Below are 22,047 nucleotides of genomic sequence, written 5' to 3' on the forward strand. Positions count from 1 at the left end.
CTAGGAACAACTTCTGTCAAGGTTTCCTCTCCTCTTTGCCCTACTTCTGTTCTTTCTTTCTGGATGGTGAAAAACTGTGTCTTGTTAAAGTGTTGTTTTTGTGCTGTTCCATGCTTCTTTGCTTCAGAGGTCATGGAGATTTAAAGAGTTTGAACACACTGCTCTGTGCCTGACCTAGTTTTACTGAAATTTCCCATTCTCTGTGAAAAGTAGTACTTTTAGGTATCTGAAATTTATGGCTTTGTTTCAGAAGTAGGGCAAGAATGGAAAGTTGCGAAACAGAGAGGCGCAAGTGTTCCTCAGGTAGTTGATGTTGTAGGAACATTAATGAATAACATTTCTGGGTGGATAAATAGCCTATAGATGACAAAATATTTCAAAGGGTAACAAATTGTTTCCTGCCATTTTCTGTAAATTATTATGAAGAAGTGCTCCTTAGCATTTGCATCATTCCCTAAGGATATTCACAGCATCAGAAACTTGAGCAAAACTGTTGGTGCTTTTAATATATGACCACACTCCATTTTAAAGACACTGCTTAGGAGCTGGAGCTGTACCCAGAAATAGCAGTGAAGAATATCTCCTCTCCCTGTAGCTGGCCAGCGGCCCACCTTCAGGTCTGGTGCTTTAACCTTCAGAGACTTCTGCAGCTGATGTGGTTTGGGTTTGGCTGAGCTGAGGTTGCTGGGAAATCATAAAAGTGTGGGTAGATGAGCAGAATGAAGATTTCAATTGTGTTCAAGTTTCCATCGGAAAAAGAGGATATTGTTTGGGTGGAATACATATTAAAAGAGATTGTGGTCCTTTGCGTATTTTCTATGCAGACAAAGAACAGAGCTACTGGAATTAAAACAGCTGCAAAACACACCAATCCATGATAAATAACTGAGTATCAATGAATGAGTAAAGGATAATAAAGGAAATAACTGCTAATTAGATAACAAGCAGAGTTTGAATTACTCTGAATCAGATGCATTAATTGTAAACAGACTGCTAGTTACAATGTTAATGAACCTGAATCTAATTAGTTCCCAAACAGATGTGAATCTGCACACTGACTAATCACATAATCACTCTCATAACGCTGAATCTGGCGCTAAATGGAAGATTATAAACAACTAACAATTCCTGTCTTATTACGCAAACACAATATAAAAAAATCTCATAATGAAAGGAGCTAACGGAATGTTTTCTTTCTGTGTGAGGCTAAGCTAATGCAGGCAGAAGAACTTTGATTTACTGGTCGCATACAAAGATGAATTGTAAGCTGTGCTTGAGTTGAGTTTTCCTATATTAAATGAATAGTTTGACATTCTGTTTAGTTAATTGCTAAGAATTAGACAAGAAGATTGATACCACTTTCATGTCTGTATGCTAAATATAAAGCCAAAGTCAACAGGTGATTAGCTTAGCTTAGCTTAAAGACTGGAAACAAGGGGAAACAGCTAGCTAAAAATCCACAAACAGTACCAGCACATCCAAAGCACACCGATTAGCATGTTATGTTTATTTAGGAATTAAATCTAGTTGTGCTGTTTTGTTTTTCTTTTTGGAGTATTTCCCAGAAAGTCAAACTATTCTTTTAATATATACGTAGGATCTGTATTTGTAACGTGCATTTAGTTTTCCTTGACACTCAACACAACAAAAGTACCATAAATCAGTGACAACAGATACGCCACTAATTTTCTTTACCTAAGTTGTCAGGTCAACTTCACCAAAGACAATTTGTTCAAAACATGCAGAGCCACATTGAACTGACCTTGTGGGATTAATTATTGATCCCTTCTCTTCCACATTTCCACATTTCTGTGATTTTGCTTTGTAATGAGTATCCGAAGTCTGTCAGGCTGTGTCTTTGTTCAGACTACACATGCTCAGTGAGAGAGGCTGCCTGGTTACAGTAACTTTAGAGATGGCCTTATTGTGTGCATTACTCATTGTCTCCTCCTCTTTCAGGATAGCTCTGTGTGTTGGCTTTGGTGAAAACAAGCTCACAATAGCTAACTTTGAGTTATAGTCAACTGTCAAAACAACCAGACTCATTTGAATCAGAGTCAGATGTTGCGATCTCATTTGGCTGCAAGATGCATCTGCTGTGTAGACCCCAGGCTTCCATTGTGACAGTGACATGGTGCTTCTTGTGATGTTTTGGTCAAAATATTCACTCAAACTCACATTTTCCATGTATGTGAAACCAGCAGCAACTATTTCATAAATTGCACAAAATGACAGAATTACAAGAACTGAAGCGTAATTTTACATTCATAGAAATAAATCAATAAAGTGGAGTAAAAAAAGCAGTAGAATTCATCCATTAACCACAACACCTCTTACTGAAATTTGTTACATGCTGTGCAAGTAGTCTGAATGAAAGGACTGTGTGTCCAGATGTGTCTCTTTCCTTCTTCTATCTCTGTGTGCCAATGTGCAAACTTGTTCCATATCAGTTAACCTGACTCAGAACAGCTGCAGCACACGGGAATCAAATAATTCCTAAAAATTCCACCTGCAATATGCATTTTTGAGGTTAGCTGACTGCTGAACACATCAATTTGTAAGCTTGATCAGCTCAGAATTGATTTGCTGATTTAGCTGAGTCTAAGGGTGTTTTCAAACCAGTGTTGTTTAGTCCGGTTGAATCGGACTCTGGTTCATTTTCCCCTTTAGTGTGATTCGTTTGGGCAGATTGGCCATTTAGTCACGGAAAGACACAGCAGTCCGTGAAATCTGATATATGCCATGATTTCATAGTTAGTAGGGATTAGTCTTTCAGTGTGTCTGCAGCCTTACCAGGGCTTTGGTCTCCTCCTCGTCTTTGTAATAGTAGAGCTGGTCCCCCCTCAGTACAAACCAGCGACTGTGCCAAGTCTTGACAAAACCTCCTTGCTTCCTGAGCCACCCACACCTGATGACACTCGGCCTCCCCTGCTTCTGGACCTCTGTGCTGGCCTGACCTCCGCTGCGCTGGGGACTGCTGTGGGAAACACACTGGTCGTCCATTACAGCTACTCTGATCTGCAAAAAGGAAAAACAGTTGAAATCTGTTTAGATTTAAAGAAGTTGCAAATTCCAAGTAGCCAAAATATAAAGTAAACAAACATATTCAGCAACATATTCCAAACAGATGATGCAGAATTTGTAAAATTTAAAGCTTGAAGTCCTAGTATTCTGCAAGATCTCAACCATTGCAGGAATGTACTGGTATGATAAGGAGAACTCAATAATTACAAACACCACAGTCAAACACGTGTAAAAATATGTCAACAACAAGTGTGTTCATTTTTGCTATTCATTCAGTTCATTTAATGAAAATCATTTTCTCCCAAAATAGTTTCTACCAACTGTCCATAGCAGTCTGTGGATTATCCTGAATGACTGGGACATTATTTCTGAAAAGACACATTCCTGTTGAGCTTTTCAAATTTCATTTTTAATGCTACTATATGAGAACCACATACACAATTATATTCATCATCATTCTTTAAAAAAACAAACAAAAAACCCCCCAAACTATCTGCATAGCTAGATACCACTCACAATAAATTGGAAAACTTTTTGTCTTGTTTTTTTTTGTCTTGAGATTTAGGTGAACCAACCCTTTAAAGGAATTTGGATCTTTTAGTTTAAGCAGTAAATAACATTGTGTCATAATAGCGGTGTCCTGTGGTTTGCCTGTCGTGAAGCGTTATGGGGTATGAGGCAGATGGAGTGTTGCAAGCAAACCTTTGAGTTGAAACGTGGGTGGAGGAATTCATAAACCAGATAACAGGCCAAACCTCTAATCTGTTGTATCTACTTCTTGTGTCACCCACCTACGGATGTTGGCCCGCTAGTCTTTCTCTGTCACAGTGTAATATTTTGTCTCTCTGTCTCTTTGAAACCTCAACCTTTTTAAGTGTTTTGATGTTAACAGAACCCTTATTATTCAAGCGGATGAAATCTGATTTGAGACCTGTACTGTACGGTTTAAGTATATGTAAAGCAACTAAAACTACTTTGTTATGGTTAGGTTAAGATCTTGGTCATGACAACTTATTTTCAAAGAGGACATATGCACATTTCCAGGTGCTATATTTATATTCTGGGGCTCTACTGGAATATCTTTGCATGATTTACAGTTCAATAAACTCTTAATTTATCTGGCTCTTTATGCAGCTCCTCAGTTCAGCCTTTGTCTGAAACAGGCTGTTTTAACTCCTGTCTCTTTAAGGCCCCCCTGCTGATGAGCCCACTCTGTTCTGATTGGCCCGTTTCCAGAAGCTTCAGCAGACTACGTGAACAAAGGATTTCACTTCTTTTTCTCATTCTTCACTAAACTTCTCACATACATCCCTACATGTTCGAGTCCGATCTGAAAATATGCGATCAACCCATAGAACAAACTTAGCAACAACATTAGCAACAAAGACTATGGAACGGACGGCCGTTTCTGGGCATGCACGAACAATCTGATGCCATCACGAAAAGAATATAGAGGTAATATTTCAAATGAACCATTCAGAGCAGGCTGAAGCCTGAGCTTTTGACTTGCATGGAGCATTTTTACATACGCCCACCAAGTTTTCGACCTTTGACCATGTTTAACAAAGACATCCAACATCATAACAGTATAAAAATAAGAGAAAATCACAAAAGGCATGATGTCTGCTTTAAGGAAAGGTCTATTTGATGTGTTGACTGTTGGTACAAGAAAGCAAATGTACAGCGGTCTCCTTTGTCAAAGTCAGAACCCCCAGAAGGATTTGGCTATAATATATCTGGGAATTACTGATTCCAAGACAGTTTGTGCTGATACTGACAGAAGAAGATGATAAAAGTCATAGCTTACTTAATGCCACATTAAAATCATCAGTCATTCTTCACTGATCCTCCAAAGGAAAATTCTGTTTTTGCATAGCCCTTTCCACAACAGACTCAAAGGTCAGGTTCACATAAAGAAAAGTGAAAGAAACGCTGGAAACTTTCAAACACTTACGTAGACTCATTTATAACACCATGCATGCAATGAACTGCCCTACACATATTATATCCATATGCATAATAGAATGTTTAAACCTCAGCATCACTCAGTGACATATGCTACACGGAGACTGCTGCTGCCAGCTTAAAGCGTTGCCATGTTATCAGTGGCTCTGGTTGAGCTTGGTTTGGTGCATTTCCAAACAACCCACAGGTCCAGATGAGGACCAGATGCAGCCCTGCAGTGTTCCAGGCAGCTTTTGAGCAAGTGCAGAAGGGCTGCTGTGGTGATTTCAAAACTTTCTTTGGTTCCATGCACATGGGCCAAGTAAGCGTGTCCTATATGCATGTGCAAGCACAAACATGTTCTGCATTCCTCTAAAAAATAGTAGTTTTTCACTTGTTTTGCATCGGGGTGCCCATAACCTACTTATTATCTTTTAACCATCTCTACTTCATCTTTGCTGCACTAACATGCTGGATCCATGTGGAAAAAAAGTAGGCAGCACTCTGGCTTCACCAGCAGTGGAAAGCTATCATCTGAAATCAGTTCATTCAAAGGAAAATTCTTCATTTTGTGGGATTATTAGACATGTATTAGAGGGAATAACCTCTGTATCCCTTCTTCATCTTGCACACTTGATTCTGTTGGCTCAAACAATTTGAATGTACACACATGAACAGACACACAAAGACAGCATAAATCATAATCTACATGGGTACACCCATCTGTTGATGGAGTCACCTGCTGTGTTGCCAGTCTGGTGTAATTTCATGCCTCCTCCACAGGGCCTAGTTAACAGCACTGCTTGGACAGACCTGTGCTGCCGCAAATTGAAATGGTAACTTAATGTGAATAACTTGGAGCTGGCTAAGAGCAGAAACGCTATTTTAAATTTACATTACACTGTAGTCTAGTCCAGAGGTAATAAATGGCCTTAATGGACACATGGCATAATCATTACTAAATGTGTAAATTACCAGACAGATGGACTAAAATTAGTTGAATGCTAGTAGGTCTTTGCCTCATGCAGTATAACTGCATGATGAATTGTCACCTTTAGAAAGTTACTCATTTAAATTTTTATGCTCCTACTAAAAGCCAGTTTGTGCGTTTTAGTCAAACAAATCAAATAAAGTGATGAATCTTCAATGTAATGCACAATATGAAGATGAATTACAGTAGGATAAGCAACTGCTTTCAACCTGGATTGAAATGTTGCATAAAGGAGAAGATATACAATCAAAAAAATATATGATTCTTCATTTCTATTTTTTTCAAATCTGGTCTTTTTACCATATATTTAACAGCCTGAAGTCTGACAATGAAAAGAACCAGTCTTAAAAGAGAATATAATTCTTTTATCAAACCACTTTGCATATAAATGGTGGCATTGCAATATTTCTCACTGACTTTTTTACTTACTACAGTATAAACAGTTTGGTAGCCAGCACAACTATCATCAATCTTCTCAGAAACACATCTGATTTGTGCACTAGCTAGCACATATGTTGTATAATAAATCATGCCATCACTGGGTGCAATGCAAGGCTAATGAGCTAGCTACTACCAAGTCTTAATTTCACTAACAAAAACTATGACTAAATATGTTTATCAACAACCTTTTTTTCCATGATTTAGAGAAGATGATGATGACATCATTAAACATTAGCTAAGACTATGTCAACATGCAATATCGTTGATGAAAAAAGACGAGATTAAAATGTAGTTTAAAAATAGAAGCTTTACCAGAATCGCTCTCTCCGTTTCCTGTGCTGGGAACCACATCAGGACTACACCAGCATAATGAACACAGTGAGGAGTACATCAAATATTTTACAGATAGCAAGTTAACATTAACAACCATAACAAAAGGGTTTTGGAGAAAGAAACAAGCTGATATTTAGGCCCTTGCTTTATTAGAAGGGAAGCATTCTGGCCTTAAAATGGCTGGTAAGAATAAACCTGAAGAGACACATTAAGGCACACATTAAGGTAGGTTAATGTCTTGGTGGTAACATTAGGTTGTAACTTAAAAGAACATTATGAGGTTGACTAAATATGACAAAAACTAACAAGGACATTTGATGCAGGATTAAGACTAAGACTAACCAAAACTAGGAATTTAATAAAAGATATCAAGTGTATCGTCCTTGTATGTGTTCACATGCTTGGCCAATAAAGCTGATTCTGATAGAACACAAAGCTGTAGCTACGACAGTAGGCAAAGCTTCAGATATGGATGTTGCTGCAAAGAAGCTACAAACTCTAAAACATCAATGCTTCACACACATCTTCAACTCGGCAGCACAGAAGATCTAAACAATCACCACAGTTTCGAGGTGGGCACCCAAGATTATTGTCACCAATTCAGTATCAGACCAAATGTGAAATATGGTCACAATCTCCCCTACTGTTCCTGAGTTATGGTGTTGAATAATGGCCAGAAAAGTGTTTTTGCAGAACAATATGATGTCATAGTGAAGTTGACCTTTGACCTATAGGATATAAAATGTCATCACTTCATCATTTTATCCTATTTGTGTGAAACATTGTCATAATAAGTGTATGAATTCTTGAGTTATGGCCAAAAACGTGTTTTTTGAGGTCACAGTGACCTTGCCCTTTGACCTTTGACCACCAAAATCTAATCAGTTCATCCTTGAGTCCAAGTGCACGTTTATGCCAAATTCGAAGAAATTCCCTCAAGGCGTTCCTGAGATACAGTGTTTATGACAATGGGACGGATGGACGGACAGATGGACGAACAAAGGAACGGACAACCCGAAAACATAACGCCTCCAGCTACGGCTGTCACCGGCACAGAGGCGTAAAAATAGCTGAGCAAATACATTTGTTTAGGTTAATATTCCTGACTTTTGTGAAGCCACAACCCAGGAGGGGGCTAAAAGCACCTGTTTTTCAAAACTGGATTTTACACGAAGCCATTCTTTTTGCAGACACTTCTCCAGTGAACCTCCCTGGTGGTGCCAGATGTGGCTGTAAGCACATTTATGAAGCAACTGCAAAGCCTCTGCAAGAACACATCACTGACTGTTATGTCCACTCAGCACATTTAAAACAGGCTCCCTGAGGTGTATCCTGTGTCCCTGTAAAACACCTGTGTGTGCAGGTGTGTCTGTACTTGTACCCTCTTGTGTGTGGCAGTATCTCTGTCCCCTGAGCCTCTGTCCCCAAAATAAGCAGAGGGAAGTAGATACAGTCTATTTTATTAATGCTTTTTCCCATCAACACTGAAAAACAAAGAAATAGGAGATCTAGCCTGAAACGTGACAGGACTTTCATGAAAAGTAGTTTCCAGAAAAATACAATTTCAATTGTGAACCATTAACATATATATATTGTATATAAAAGGTGCCTATTTTAAAACTGATGCCTAATGTTTTTTGTTAAAAATATACACAAGTGTATGTTACATTTAAAATTAGGCAAGACTCTTTACACACTAGACAGACAAAAGTAAACATAATTAGAGATTCACGATGTTTGGTGATGACATCAAGTCTGACTCTAGAATAATGAATGAGGCAGTATGACGTAGCATTTAATATACAAAGTGGCAGTTTACATTACCATCAGCTCATGTCTTAAAGACTCACTTAAACACTTGATCCTGTCTCAAGTGTAAGTGAACATCCTGAGTTGAAGAACATCTCAGAGTTTTCTCACAGCACGCCTGAGAACTTTGACCATACTAAGAACTCAGTGGGAAGAGTCACCCTGACCTTCACTATAAACAACAACACAGACAGCTACGCAAACACACACACACATACACACCACAAACACATACCGTGTACTCAAATGGACCACAAAGATAGTCACGAATCAGCCCCCTAGGGTTTTCTGGCATGCACTATCATTTCTTAGCAGGATGCAACATATCTGTGGCTCTGTGGCGCGTTGAAGAAATATTAATAAAATTCTAACTGCACAAGTAAAAAAGAAAAGAAAGGAGGGACTTCTCTATGAGGGGTACAAATCTTTCAAACCACGATTACTGTTTGGCTCCGTTCGTGCACAGAGGTATTAGTATTCTCTGTCTGTCTGTGTCCATCATTAAAATGGATACTGAGCCAAGCCTTCTCAGGTTCAGGCTCTCCTTCTTGTTGCTTTTAAAATATGCATCTGTCAGTGAAATCATAAAATATAGTTACTTGATGTGTCCTTAGTGATGAGAGTAGTTCTCTGAAGAGTCAAGAAGGCACTGAATTGTACAGTAAATCATTTTCTATTGTTTCCAGGGATACAACCATTTGATGTAAAGTGATACTTGTGATGATGAATCTATGAATGATTAAAACAGTGCTGCTTTTGTCCGGTGCTATGGGAGGAAGCACAGTTTCACCATATGAAGGCTTAAATAAAGTGATAGTAACCTTTACTCAGTACTCAATGAAGTATTTTTTTCATGTGTAAATTATGTCAAATGCCTGATATGTTGACTGTATTGTAACATCGTAGTAATACACAAAGGTAATAAGGATACCTAGAGGTCTAAACAAGAAATGGAGTTTGATGAGATTGTAATATCTCTGAAATGTGATACTGCGTACCATATTGTCCACACAGAGCTGGTCTCACAGCATCAGGGGGTTGCCAGTTTCCAGTGCTTACACAGACTATTTGCTCCCCGTATGGGAAAGTACTGAAGCTAACGAAAAGCCCTGAGCTTCTGTTTGACACATCTTTGTTTGAATTGAACTGGTTCGGAGGAAAGGAGATTGAGGCCTCTCTTCACAGTCTGGCTCATCCTTGAGGAAATTAAAGTCATGCTAGGGATGATCCATCCTGTTCCTCCCAACGGAGACTATGCAGGTTAATGCCAAAACTGCCAAAAGTTTTGGTGTTAGGTAGATAGAGAGGCAGGAAATCTTCTGTGACCACAGGAAGTGGCCGGTCAACACAGCAGGGAACACTCTGTGGAGAGAAAGTCGGACTCAACAGATGTACTGCCTTTTCCATCCGGTGGTGTCCTTAAAGCATTTCACACTGGAATTTTCTGAGGAGTAATGGTGAAAATTTTTCAGTAAATCATTATTGTTTCAGCGTCTCTATCTTGATTTTAATCCCAAACATGATCACATTTTTCCTTGACTGTTGTTGATGAAAAATATAAGTAGTAATAGTAGTAAATAATCTCCTGACTGAAGCCTTAATGATTCACGTGTGAATAACAGACACGGGTTCTTTATTTATGTCCTTTAGCATGTGGCAGACAGTGCCATTACCATCTGTCTGTCTGCAGTCCTCAGTTTTTCATTTTCAGCAGCTGCTGTACTCCACACTGGCCTGAGTGCTTGCCAGTAATCCCCCTGCCAACTTTCCTTAGATGAAGCAAATAGATCTATCTATCTGTCTATCTATCTATCTAGCTATCTAACTATCTGTCTAGTTATCTGAATTGTAAAGGTCCCTCATCTAGCAGCATGTCGCTCGCAGTCGTTTTTCATGTTTTTTATGTATTATTCATTTATGGATTGAGAACTACACCTGAACTTCAGTATTTTGTTTATGCTGTAAAGATAGGCTGTCTAAACCCTTCTAAAAAGTTCCTGATACAGCAGATACACATATTATACCAACACTATGGGATACTACACACAATGTTATAGGAACTGTGATAGAAATTATATTTTATTAAAACTGAACTATTGTGCTGTAAAACATATTTAATTTGCTTTTTAAGTTGGCTTACTGCAACCGAAGTTAATCAATTAAAAAAATAAATTAATCGATTAATCCTTTGGTCTACACAATGTCAGAAAAAAATGCCCATGACTGTTTGCCAAAGCACAAGATGCAACATAAAATGTCTTGTTTTGTCCAGACAAGCAGTCCACAACCCAAAAATACTGTCATAGTGGACTAAAGAAACCAGCAAATTTTCACATCTAAGACGCTGGTACCAGAGAATTTTTGCCATTTTTTTTCTTTCTACTCATAAACTCTAAAATGTAATTGGTGATTAATTTTCTGTTTATCAGCTAATTGATTAATTGACTAATTGTTGCAGCTCTACTCAGTATAACAGTACATTTAAGGACTCAGGGCTAAAAAATTAAGACAGATGAAGACTTTTGACTGAGCTATTCGACTCTCCAACAAGAAATGTAAAATGTCACCTCAAACAGTGGCTCCTGTTTAATCGTCCCTGAGCCAGTCCTGTAATCTGTCCATGCAGATAACTTCCATAAAACAACACATAAAATACGGCCTTTCCCATCTCTGAGAGACTCAGCTCACTCTAATGATGTCTCTTGCCTTTAGTGCACCAATAAAGTTTCCAGTAAGATGTGACCTGTGGACACATGGGATGCTTGTGCATGCAAGTCAGCGTGTTTGACAGCTGATTGAATCCACCTGGCAATGACATAAACTCTGCCTGTGTTTCATTAGCAACCATCTCTCCGGGGCTAATTCAGATCAAAGCCAATACATTTGACAAAAGTCTGCGGTCACCTAATAAACCTGTGATTCTCGTTTGTTTGTGCATGTGCACGAGCCACCTTATTACCCTACCAACAGCAGAAAACACCACAAAACATGCAACAGAGGAAACATGAACTTCACATTGCCAGTCAATGCTGTAAACCCTTTAAATATCTCCGAGCAACCTTCCCCCTTACAGTCTGCACAGTAGGGCCTCCATGACCTGCATGTGTTAAAGACAAATATAACCCTCCGCTACCAAAGCTGCTACCTCGAGAGCAGTCTGTTTCTGATAGATTCCTGCTGAAAAGTCACAGAGGTGAGAGGAGGGCATGTTTCTTGCTGCGCTGTTGCTGTGCTAATCGTTGGAGAGGATGTGAAAGAGGAAGGGCTTCACAGTGGTCACAGATGGAAGTACTCGCTCACATACACACACACACACTATGTGTATAAAATAAAGCGGATACATCACTCCATCCAACACATGCACAAGTCAGGTCTATCATAATTTAATGCTGAAGTGGGTTATGGTGAGGCCCTGATAGGAGGAAGCAATCATTCATTATGGGGGTAGGTACGTGGTCCGTGATCAGTCACTACCCACACACAACCAACTGTGAGTCACATAGAGATAAGTGGATGGATGGATGGACGCAGGAAGAGAGGGAAGGAGGTGAAGGTGGGCGGTATAATGTATCACAAACACAGAGGGATCAGTTCTTAGAGGTACTTTTTTTTTTCCTGCTTTCTTGCTGCTGAACTTCCTAATAAACTGTCAGGCTTTCTTGTATGAATCAATGTTATGAGTCAGTTTCTATTTTGTCTACACACAGATTTAGACACCATATGTGGCCCCCTTCGTAGCGTACAATGCAGCCCTTTTGGTATGATACACTCGTCACCCCCTCGCTGCCATCGCTGCCCCTCCCTCCCCATTTTCCTCCACGCCATGTGTCACAGTATGTCTGGGAACTGAGCAGCCCTGTGGAGAAATAAGGGTGAAGACTTGACCACTGACTCATTCTACATGTGTTTGACAGACTGTTACGAGTGATTGAATAATACTGTTGATGTGGTTATATTCTGTGAGGGACTACTGATGTGAATGCAGAGGGATATTTTCCGGACAAAATAAGATACAAAATGTGCAGTCACAGAGTGAGAGGGCGTACCGAAAATCAAACCTGGTGATCATAGTCTTTTTCACCAGGGATGTTGTTTGCTGTAGCAGTTTGGGGAAAGTGGAAGCCAAGCTGACTTTGCATTTTAACCTTCGTGAAATGTCACCTTGTTATACAGTCTCTGGGCGAACTTGCCTGCATCAAGTTAATTTAACAGATGTTAAAGGAGTAGATTCTTTCAAGCAGAGAGTAAGAAGACTGATAAGCCTGTGAGTGGTATCAATCTTCTCATCTATCTGTTTGCCAGTAATCGAATAAACATATTTCCCAAAATGTCCAACTATTCCTTTAAGGCCAAATGACCTCAAAATTTTCTTGAATTTTGATCTGAACTCCAGTTTTGCTGCAGTTTCTGTCATCCTCGTCTCCATCCCCTCCTCTCTCCCAATGAACAGATATCACAGAGTTAGACCTGGGAACAGCCGAGTGCAGCAGCTGACATGGGGAACCTGATCCCTGGGCTTTCCATCAGCACAGCTTGTGCACTGCAGACATTCCTAGCAAACAGGGGTAATCATATCTTCCCTCTTTCTACCTCATCTCCTACCTTATTTGCTCTCACATCGTCATTTTCCATTAACACAGCAGGTGGGGAAACAAGTTGCAGAGAGAGATGTCTCTCTGTTTCTTCCTGCCATTTTATCAACGTTTTCTCTCATTGCGCTTCTCATCCTTTTATCCTAATGTTTGAAATCCTCGCTCATTTTCCTTTTTCAGCTCTTTTTTTTTTCAATTCATAGTATTCTGTGTGTACTTGCACGCCACGACATCCTCGCGCATGCAGCACAACTAGCGCATTTATCCAGACATAATTGAGTTTCCCTCTCTGTTTGGCCAGCCGACAGCCCAGACAGGGGGTCGGTGTTTTGGATGGCATATGCAACGGTCTCGCCATCTGTATGTCCTGCACCACAATTAGCGAGCCCTTGCAAAGTACTGGTCTAACACAGCCACGGCAAGTGCACTGAATTTAAATTAAGAGACTAAAACCTACCTGAAAAGTAGAGAAAATTTGCTAATTGCTATGATGACTTGTAATAAATTGTTGTTTCAGTCATGCTGTTGCAGGCTAACAATGTAACAAATATGCTTTAGATAAAAATTATAGCTTTTACTAATTTTTGCAATATGTCTCACAGATTCCAAGCAGGCCCACCCGGGTGTGAAACATAAATATTACTGAAAGTTGTACACTTATTTCCCCTGGTGCATTTCCTTCCCTCCCTGACTATGAAGCTTACTGCTGGTGACACCCCTGGATGAGTTGTGTCACTAGTTTAACACAGTGGAAATGTATCAGAGTAATGAATCATTCACCTAGTGATCAAATCCATTAGAAAATGACTGATGCTGGAATTTTGTTTATATAGTCCGATCCAAAAAAATGTTCAGTACTGGTGTATCATGTCAATGTTCAGTAAATTGAAAGCATTTTCTGACCTCTGCTCGTGTCGAAAGTAAATGACTCACATGCAGAATATTACAGAAATCACATGTGGGAAATGGAAACTTCTGCTACAATATCCTGCTACATTAGAGGATATTATGTACACTGCACTATTCATACAAAGTTAAGTGGCAGGGATAGCTGCTTAAAATGTAAATTACATAACTTAAAGTGTCACTATATTCCTCTAAGATTGGATCAGTCAATCAGAGCATCTGTCTACAACATTTTTACATCCCTATTGTGCCAAAATGTGTGAAGATGTGTGAATGTGGCTCATGAACGACGGGGACATCGCCACAAAAAAATCAACATTTAGGCAACGGTATACCAAAAATGAAACCTCAGATTCCACTATGAAACTGTGCAACCATAGCAACAACATAAACCGTAGACTCACCCTTCAAATAAACAGTCTAGTTGAATCCCTCAGCTCTGACGTGTGGTGATACACAAGTATTGTATCCAATCCAATGACAGGTAATCAATCAATAACAACAGAGATCCTGGACTGAGAGGAGCTGAAGTTGTACTTCAGCTCTTCTTCTGCTGCTGCTGCTGCTGCTGCTGCTGCTGCTGCTCCTCTCCTGGACTGACTCAGTGTGTACAGAGTGGACTGAGTTAGCTGAGGCTCAAACGAGCTGTTATAAACTTTTCCTGTGACTGCTCACACCATCTGCATGCTGAGAAAGTCACTGCTGTGGACAGGATGGCTGTCACGGTCAGCACAGTCACACATGGGGCACCATTACAGCGGGAGTCCGCCCAGACACACCCACATGCACTCTCTCACATGCAAACACACACACTTGCTCCCAACACTGCAGCCCTAACTCCTCTAGTCATCCCGGCTCGTGAAATGCTCACACTCAGTCTGAGAAAACCGTGTGTGTTTGTTGGTTACAGAGAGGAGGAGGAGGAGGAGGAGGAGGAGGAGGGAGGAGAGAGGGAGGGGGAAAGTGTGTGTGTGTGCGTGTGTGTGTGAGCATGTTTGAGGAAGTCTCAAGATGAGAGCTCTGACTGAGCAGTGCTCCAGCAGTGCAGCTGACTTTCTCTTGCATTTCAGATTACACACAAGCAACTGGCAGTTCTTAACCTCTCTCTCACACCGTGTCTCTCTCTTCTCAAGATTTCAACAGCCGAACTTTGATTTAGTTTTTAATTGTCACGATTTAAAGTGTGAAATATAAATCCTGAATTTCCCCACAAATGATTTGTGAGTAATTCAGCAAACAAAAACGGAAGGCTGCCCCCGTTTTAAGGTGTCTTCAAGATGACATATACAAATGACTGCGTACATGCAGTTCGACAAACATTTATTCAGTGACTCTTTCCTCACTTTGGTGCAAGTCCAGCTGTATACACACAAGTGGAAAGTGTATCTAGTTTACTTGAGGGCGGTCTAAAATTTCTTTCAATTCCATAGTCTTGCAGTGTTTTTTTTGTGTGCTTGAATTAAGATGAGCATTTCATATTTACAAAGTGTATACTCTATATGAAGAATGCAAATGATAGCATATGCAAGCACTTTATAATACTGTGGCTGCTGTTCTATCATAAACTGAGAGATTCAATGTGCATTACATTCTTGAGCTCAGTCATACATTTATTAAGCTTCTTATCTGCTCCTTACAACCTCCCTCATCACCAGACATATTGATTTATGACAAGTGAATGGGCGACATAAATGTGAATAATGTGACATATGAATAAGTAATACTCAAAGTGTTCACTGGTGAATGTACTGGCTGCAAAGAAAATGAAAAGACCTTTCAATACAGAAGGCAAAAGATGGAACAAGGTTTTATGTTGTTTATTGCTTTGCAGGTTCAAAACAATAAGTTGTATGAAGACAGAAAGGGGAAAAATCTTTCATAACTTAATGAAGGATATCAAAAATGTGCAACCATGATGGACAAATACTCACCAGCACTGGTAAATTTCATAATTTATAATGTTGCATCTATATTTAAATGGCCAACATGCAGAATTTAAATTATCGCCACAAGACAGATACAGAACCTTTACGCAATTGTAATGTATCCTAGGCACGTGTCAGCCACTTCCCTCTGTCCTGGAAAATCGCCTCATTACTAGGAAATTCCAGTCTAAGTGGGTGGTGGCTGATGTGTCAACAGTAATTACTTCCTGCAAATGAAATTATCAGGGTGAGAATTAGTTTATTTACAAACTACAATATCAAAGAATAAGCCTCACACATATGAGGAAATGAGGTGAATCTGACTCAGGTGGTGTGTATATTGTGGTACGATCATAGAAGAACTGGTTTAGTGAGGTGATAGAGGAGTTTCACTGCTATGGTGTTGAATGTGGAGGAGGTAATGCCAACAAACATAGTCCCGGCTGGGTTATTAAGGTGTTGAGGGTCAAGTGTGGGGAAAGGCGGAGCACATTATCTATCGATCTGTTTGATCTAGAGGCAGACTAAGCAGTGAGGCAGGAATGAAGTCTGAGTTGATGGCTTACACTGTCACATTTGGATCTTATATCAGGATCTGTCAAAAGATCGATCAAAGAGGCGGCAGCGGTACAGAAATCTGTCCAAAGCTTTTCTGAATGCGCAGTCCATGATAAGATTTTGGTCAGATAACCAGTCTCTGTTTTGTCCATGTTTAACCGGTTCTTCTTCTTTGAGATAAGACATCAGGATCTTACAGGAGATATTGCACTCATGGCGTATTTGCAGCTGCAGCGAGGACATTTGTGGTTCCCAACCTTTTTCACTTCTGGTCCCTCAAAACAAACCGCTGTTTGTCCTGTGGAATTTTGTGGTAAACAAACAAAAGTTATATTTACATTCGCTGTTAACCGCCAAAACTCACTGAGTGTTGTGTGTGTGTTAACTGGTGACGTATTATCACATTTGATGGTCTTGGTGTGGACATGAGTTATGAGCGGTTCAACCAAAGAATCATTTGTTTTGAAAAATAAACATAATTTTGTATAAGAGAAATATATACAGTATATATATATATATATATATATATATATATATATATTTGTATCTTTTTACTTTAATTATGCTGTGAACCATCTGATTTATCTTGGGAACCATCTTGACTCTCAGTTTGGGAATCAATGATCTAGACAACCCTGACACTAACTCAGGTTAAAGTGTCTTCTACAGCCATTATTATGAGACTTAAATATTAAATGTAACTTAAAAAATTTGCCGTTTTGCATACACAGTGACTTTGGTGCACCTGCTCATGTACAGAATACTTACTTTTTGTTACCCTATATGAAATGTCATTATAAAATTCCACAACATGTCATTAAAAGAGTACATTTTTTATCACTTTTTTATATTTGCAGCTGTGCAAATATAGTTATATCTCACTAATCAGAATACAGGACTCATTCCTCCCAATAAAACATAATCACCACACAGAAGGGGAGTTTTCTAGGTGTTATGAAAAGCCTCATTAGATTAAACGAAGATTAAACAAAATGTTTAGAGCAAACAACAGTAGGCTCGGAGCCATCTGTCCACACCCATCCCTCAGCATGTTTTATTATATTTGCAGGATGTGGAATGCTGAACGTGAAACTCTGTGACCTTGTGACGTAAGAAGTGGCCATCTGTAAACAAACTGATGCTGCGTCTACTCCCGCGAGGCACTCTAGGGGACCATATCTGATAGGAGATACAGTAACTCTTAAGATTAGGATTGATGAATCTTCACAGAGGAGGCTTCAGCAAGGGAATTAAAATAATCTCAATGGTTCTGCTGTTCTCAGGGCCTTGCAGTCAGAGGTTTTGGACAGTTGGTGACTTCTGGACAGATAATGAAATGTTTTAAAGGCCCACGCAGACAAGAGGCAGCTCCCAGTGGACTGAGATAAGGGGAAAAGTCAGATACTTAGAGTACAAGATTTTAGGACTACTACTATCGCTGGATTGCCAAGTAGTAAACACTTTTGTCCCCTTTTTGCTCTGTAGTTATGGCTCTTAGTAAATATTATCTATGTTGTCCAATTCTTGTGTGTGGCTGTGGAATTATGAATGAAAAGCAGGAGTAGATACACAAAAATGATATCCCTGAGTGACCGAATTCTAAAGCAGAGACGGCCGTTTGATTGATTGATTGATTTATTGATTGGGACAGTGTGCAGTTTTAAACATGAATGATGACTGCGCCAGAGTTAGCTCAAAGCTAATTTGCATCTGCAGTCCCCCACAATCAAAACATACAACAGCACAACAACAAACAGTACAAAGCAAAAAAACACACAGAGCACACCATACAAAATACAAAATACAAAGCTACACACAACAGCTCATCACATACACCCACAATGTCACTTAGCAATTAATAATGTAAACTTGTCAGACTCAGTGGTTGCACAGTTGATTGGTCTTAAGTAGACTTTTTAATTTGGCCTTGACTTCTCAATTTCACATCTTTTAAATGTTTTTTTTTTTAAAAGTAACAGATGTCAATGTGTGATATCACACATATGAGGAAGGTTTTGTACGGCTCACACACTAAAAAAAGAAGAGGCTCTTTAGATGCAAATAGAAGAAATGTAGCTAACATCTAAACATTTTTAAAAAACAATGTGAAAAAATATAGACTTTTTGCCCATAAGACCATCTTCTGTACAACTAAAAATGATGAATAAAAACCTATAACCTAAATTAAATGAATATAAGTCAGCTGCAATGTTTTTAAGTAAGATGTGAGAGCTCTTTAACATTCATTAGTAAGACTGTTGATGGCATGAGGGAGCTGTTGTTGGTCAAGATCACCCCTACGATGTTTTTATACGTCACTGCTTGTCTCATTTTGTCTCCTCAAGCTCAAGAGAGACAGGAAAATGCAGTAGGAAGGTTGCATATCCTCTTAACTTGCTGACAGTTGTTTAGAAAGACCCAGGCAAAGACACACATACCGGCTGTAAGTGTAAACACTCATTATGTCTTATTTTATTTATTCATTTTCAGACTGAACTGAAAAATCCAATTGACCCTGACTTTCATTAACTGCAAACAACTCTAAACCTCTACATATTCCAATACTATGGTACATTAATTATTGATAAGAAGAACTATAACAGCAGTGTAATGGTTCTGTTTTTTGTTTGATTTATTTTGCCTTCATTCACAGTCTGTTTTTTTTTACTACTGCAATTATTCAAACTTCCCCCAGGGATCAAAAAAGTTGAATTTTTCTTGGCAATACAGTTTTATCGCCTACTTCCACAGGGGAGATCATATCTCATCTCTGTCATTGGTGCAATATCGCTCTCTGGTGGTGATTTCTAAACCTTAAAGAGGAGCAAATCAACACCCTTGTTAGTAGCTGTTAATCTTTAAAGGTGTGCAGACACATTAATACTCATCCCTTTAATATATTATTTGAATTTTTTTTTTTTTTGTATTATGGTGTATGACACTCTGACAGTAGCCTTTAATTAAGATTGTGTGTGTGAGCTATAAAATGTTGATTGTTGATCAATCCAAATAGAAAGACATTCACCTAAATTACTGGGAGAAAATTGGAGTCAATACTCATATTTAAGCCTTTGTCTTTTGTCAGTTATCTTAAAATATCTTTAAAATATTGTATGATACAATGTCAGTAAGGAGCCACTAGAGGTCCATGTGTCACACAAAAAAAGCCAACAAATCTGAGAAAGGGATAAAAGAAAAGCAGTTGAAAATGATATATAGGTATATGGATTTCAAAAACTAATTCTGCCATGTTAGTGTATTATTTATAATTGAGTTATTATTACTTAACCTTACTAATGATTAGAATTTAGAGCTAATGATTAGAAAGATTTTTTGTCAAGTGTGCAAACTTATGGACAAAACACAGTTATTAATATAAAAACTGCTAAAAAAAAATGTTTTTATCGCAGCAGTTTGAAAAAGTAGATGAACCTCAACAGCTTCACCATTAATGCTGTCTGCTGCCTGAAGGTTCATACCTCCTACACAACTGATGCTCTCCTTCAATAAAACTGCCTAAAGTATGCCGATCTCTGTTATTTTATGTTAAGGTAGTCCTCGAGCACTGCAAATGTTTCTCATGATATATTGAACCAAAACTGTAAATTCCGCTCTACTGACGGCATGCAGCCTTGTGTGACGACTTTATTGCCTTGTTGTATTGTAAAGTCCTATTTTCTTTGTGTCATGTGCACGACACCCCACATTTGGTACATATCTGACTTGACATTTGGTTATCAAGTGATTCTGGTTAATTTAACTTAAATATAAAATTAGCATCAGGCATACAGTGTACACCAAATGAATAATGCAATGCAGGCTTCTTTTTTTTTTTGTACAGTTGACAGTGACAATTCAAGTAAAAAACAAAGTAATGTATGTACATAACTCGGTTCACATCCATAGATATTTCATTATTCACTAATGAATATAAGAAATTGAGCAGTTAACTGTTATAACATGTTTAAAAATAATATTTTAGTTATGTCACTATTTGCTTGACACTACTTTCTGAAGATTGATTCCTATCAGAGTCAGACATTGTAATTTTCCTCATGCTGACATGACCACTAGACATGATGTTTTACACACATCATAGTGTCATTTTTCATCAGATTGTTATTGGCTCAGTATATTCTCTGGTTTTCTATGTAGCGTAAATAGCAGGAGGAGGTGGTAAAAAAGAAATGTGTTGATGCTAAACTTTTTTTTTTATATAAGGAAACAGGAAAAAAGGACATCACAGAAAGTAAGAAGGACTTTTACCCAAACACAATGCTTCAACGCAGTAAATCATGATCAAAATGCGCTGTAACTAATCATCTGATAGGAAAACATACTTAAAGTAGTGCACTTACTTGAATAGACTTTCTGACAGTTGGATTTATCTGTTGCCCAGCGACTAAAACATTACTACTCTCTGTAAGTCTGAGGTGTGACAATAAATCTGATAATAAACACATGTTCCTGCTGACGTCACATTGTCAAAAAAAAGACAATCCTTGCAGGGGTCAACAATCTGTCAGGTCGCCAAGGTCAAGTCCCCAGACACTCGTTTCAACTACTGACAGTTTACTGCGAGATGTTTGTGACAACCATTAAAAAGAAAGGAAAAAAAAGGATATAAAAAAAGAAGAGGAAACCCTGGAATGAAGGAGCCACAGCGTTCATTAATCAGACTTGGTCCATTAGTTGAACAGTGACGTGACAGCGTGTGAGCTACTGTGCTTGTTGTTACTGTTCTTAAGCTTCAGCTTTGATATCTGTTATCAATGTAATCAATCACATCGCTTAATTTCCTCTCTCGCAGTGTTTGTGTCTTGTCTCCAATAAGCCTTGTCATTCTGCAGCTACAATAAACAACCTGTTGAGGCAGGGCCAAACTGTAAATACCAGAACATCTATTTGCAGTAAATCAGTGTTATTTACTACTCCGTTCACGCACCTTTGTTTCTGCAGAGGCGGCAGTGACGTGTTCAGGGAGTCAGATAAAGGGTATTTCTCACCAACGCTTTCCTGTTATTTTCCAGGGTCCTTTGTTTGGTTGCGAGGCCTCGGCCTGTCGGTTCTCAGGGGAACGAGAGGAACCTTCGAGTCTGAGTACTCATACAGAGACTGCTCCCATACCTGTCTGTATCACTGTGTGTGTGCATGTGTGTGTCACCTTGTCCTTGGATTGAGGAGATACATGACTGCTGTGAATTTGGGGAAGTTTATCCTTTATGCGTTTTATTGATATCACACATAACTGTGAAGATCAGGAAACTGTGAATTTCCCTACGTGTTAATATGCATGAATGCTCAGGTTTGAATTTAGAATTATAGTAACAAGAAACACTAAAATGAGAAGAATATAAATACTTAAATTAACTGAATTACGAGTGCAGATTTTGTAGTTTTAGAGCGAAAAGGGCGTTGTCTTCCTTCTAACATTTATATTTGTAATTCTTTATTTTCACCTTTTTTACTGAAGACTTAAACATAGCATGTGGATTAAAGAATAACATTTTTTGTCACGCATATT

At 38.8% G+C, this 22,047-nt stretch overlaps 1 protein-coding gene across 2 annotated transcripts in view; it reads right to left on the reverse strand.

Moving 5' to 3' along the window:
• The window catches only part of arhgap24 (Rho GTPase activating protein 24), a 72,504-nt gene extending 57,592 nt beyond the window's left edge, over positions 1–14,912 (reverse strand). The window contains exons 1-2 of one of the 2 annotated variants that reach the window (XM_044333643.1): positions 14,445–14,912; positions 2,794–3,018 (exon numbers count right to left, since the gene is read on the reverse strand). In XM_044333643.1, coding sequence (XP_044189578.1) covers positions 2,794–3,003 — 210 coding nt within the window. In that variant the 5' untranslated portion in view covers positions 3,004–3,018; positions 14,445–14,912. Of the gene's footprint in view, positions 1–557; positions 685–1,762; positions 1,843–2,793; positions 3,019–14,444 lie in introns of those variants that run through there. The other variant, XM_044333650.1, reaches the window with a different exon arrangement.
• Positions 14,913–22,047: the final 7,135 nt, after the last annotated feature.

Source organism: Thunnus albacares, chromosome 18 (assembly GCF_914725855.1).
Source record: "Thunnus albacares chromosome 18, fThuAlb1.1, whole genome shotgun sequence".
Lineage (NCBI taxonomy): Eukaryota > Metazoa > Chordata > Actinopteri > Scombriformes > Scombridae > Thunnus > Thunnus albacares.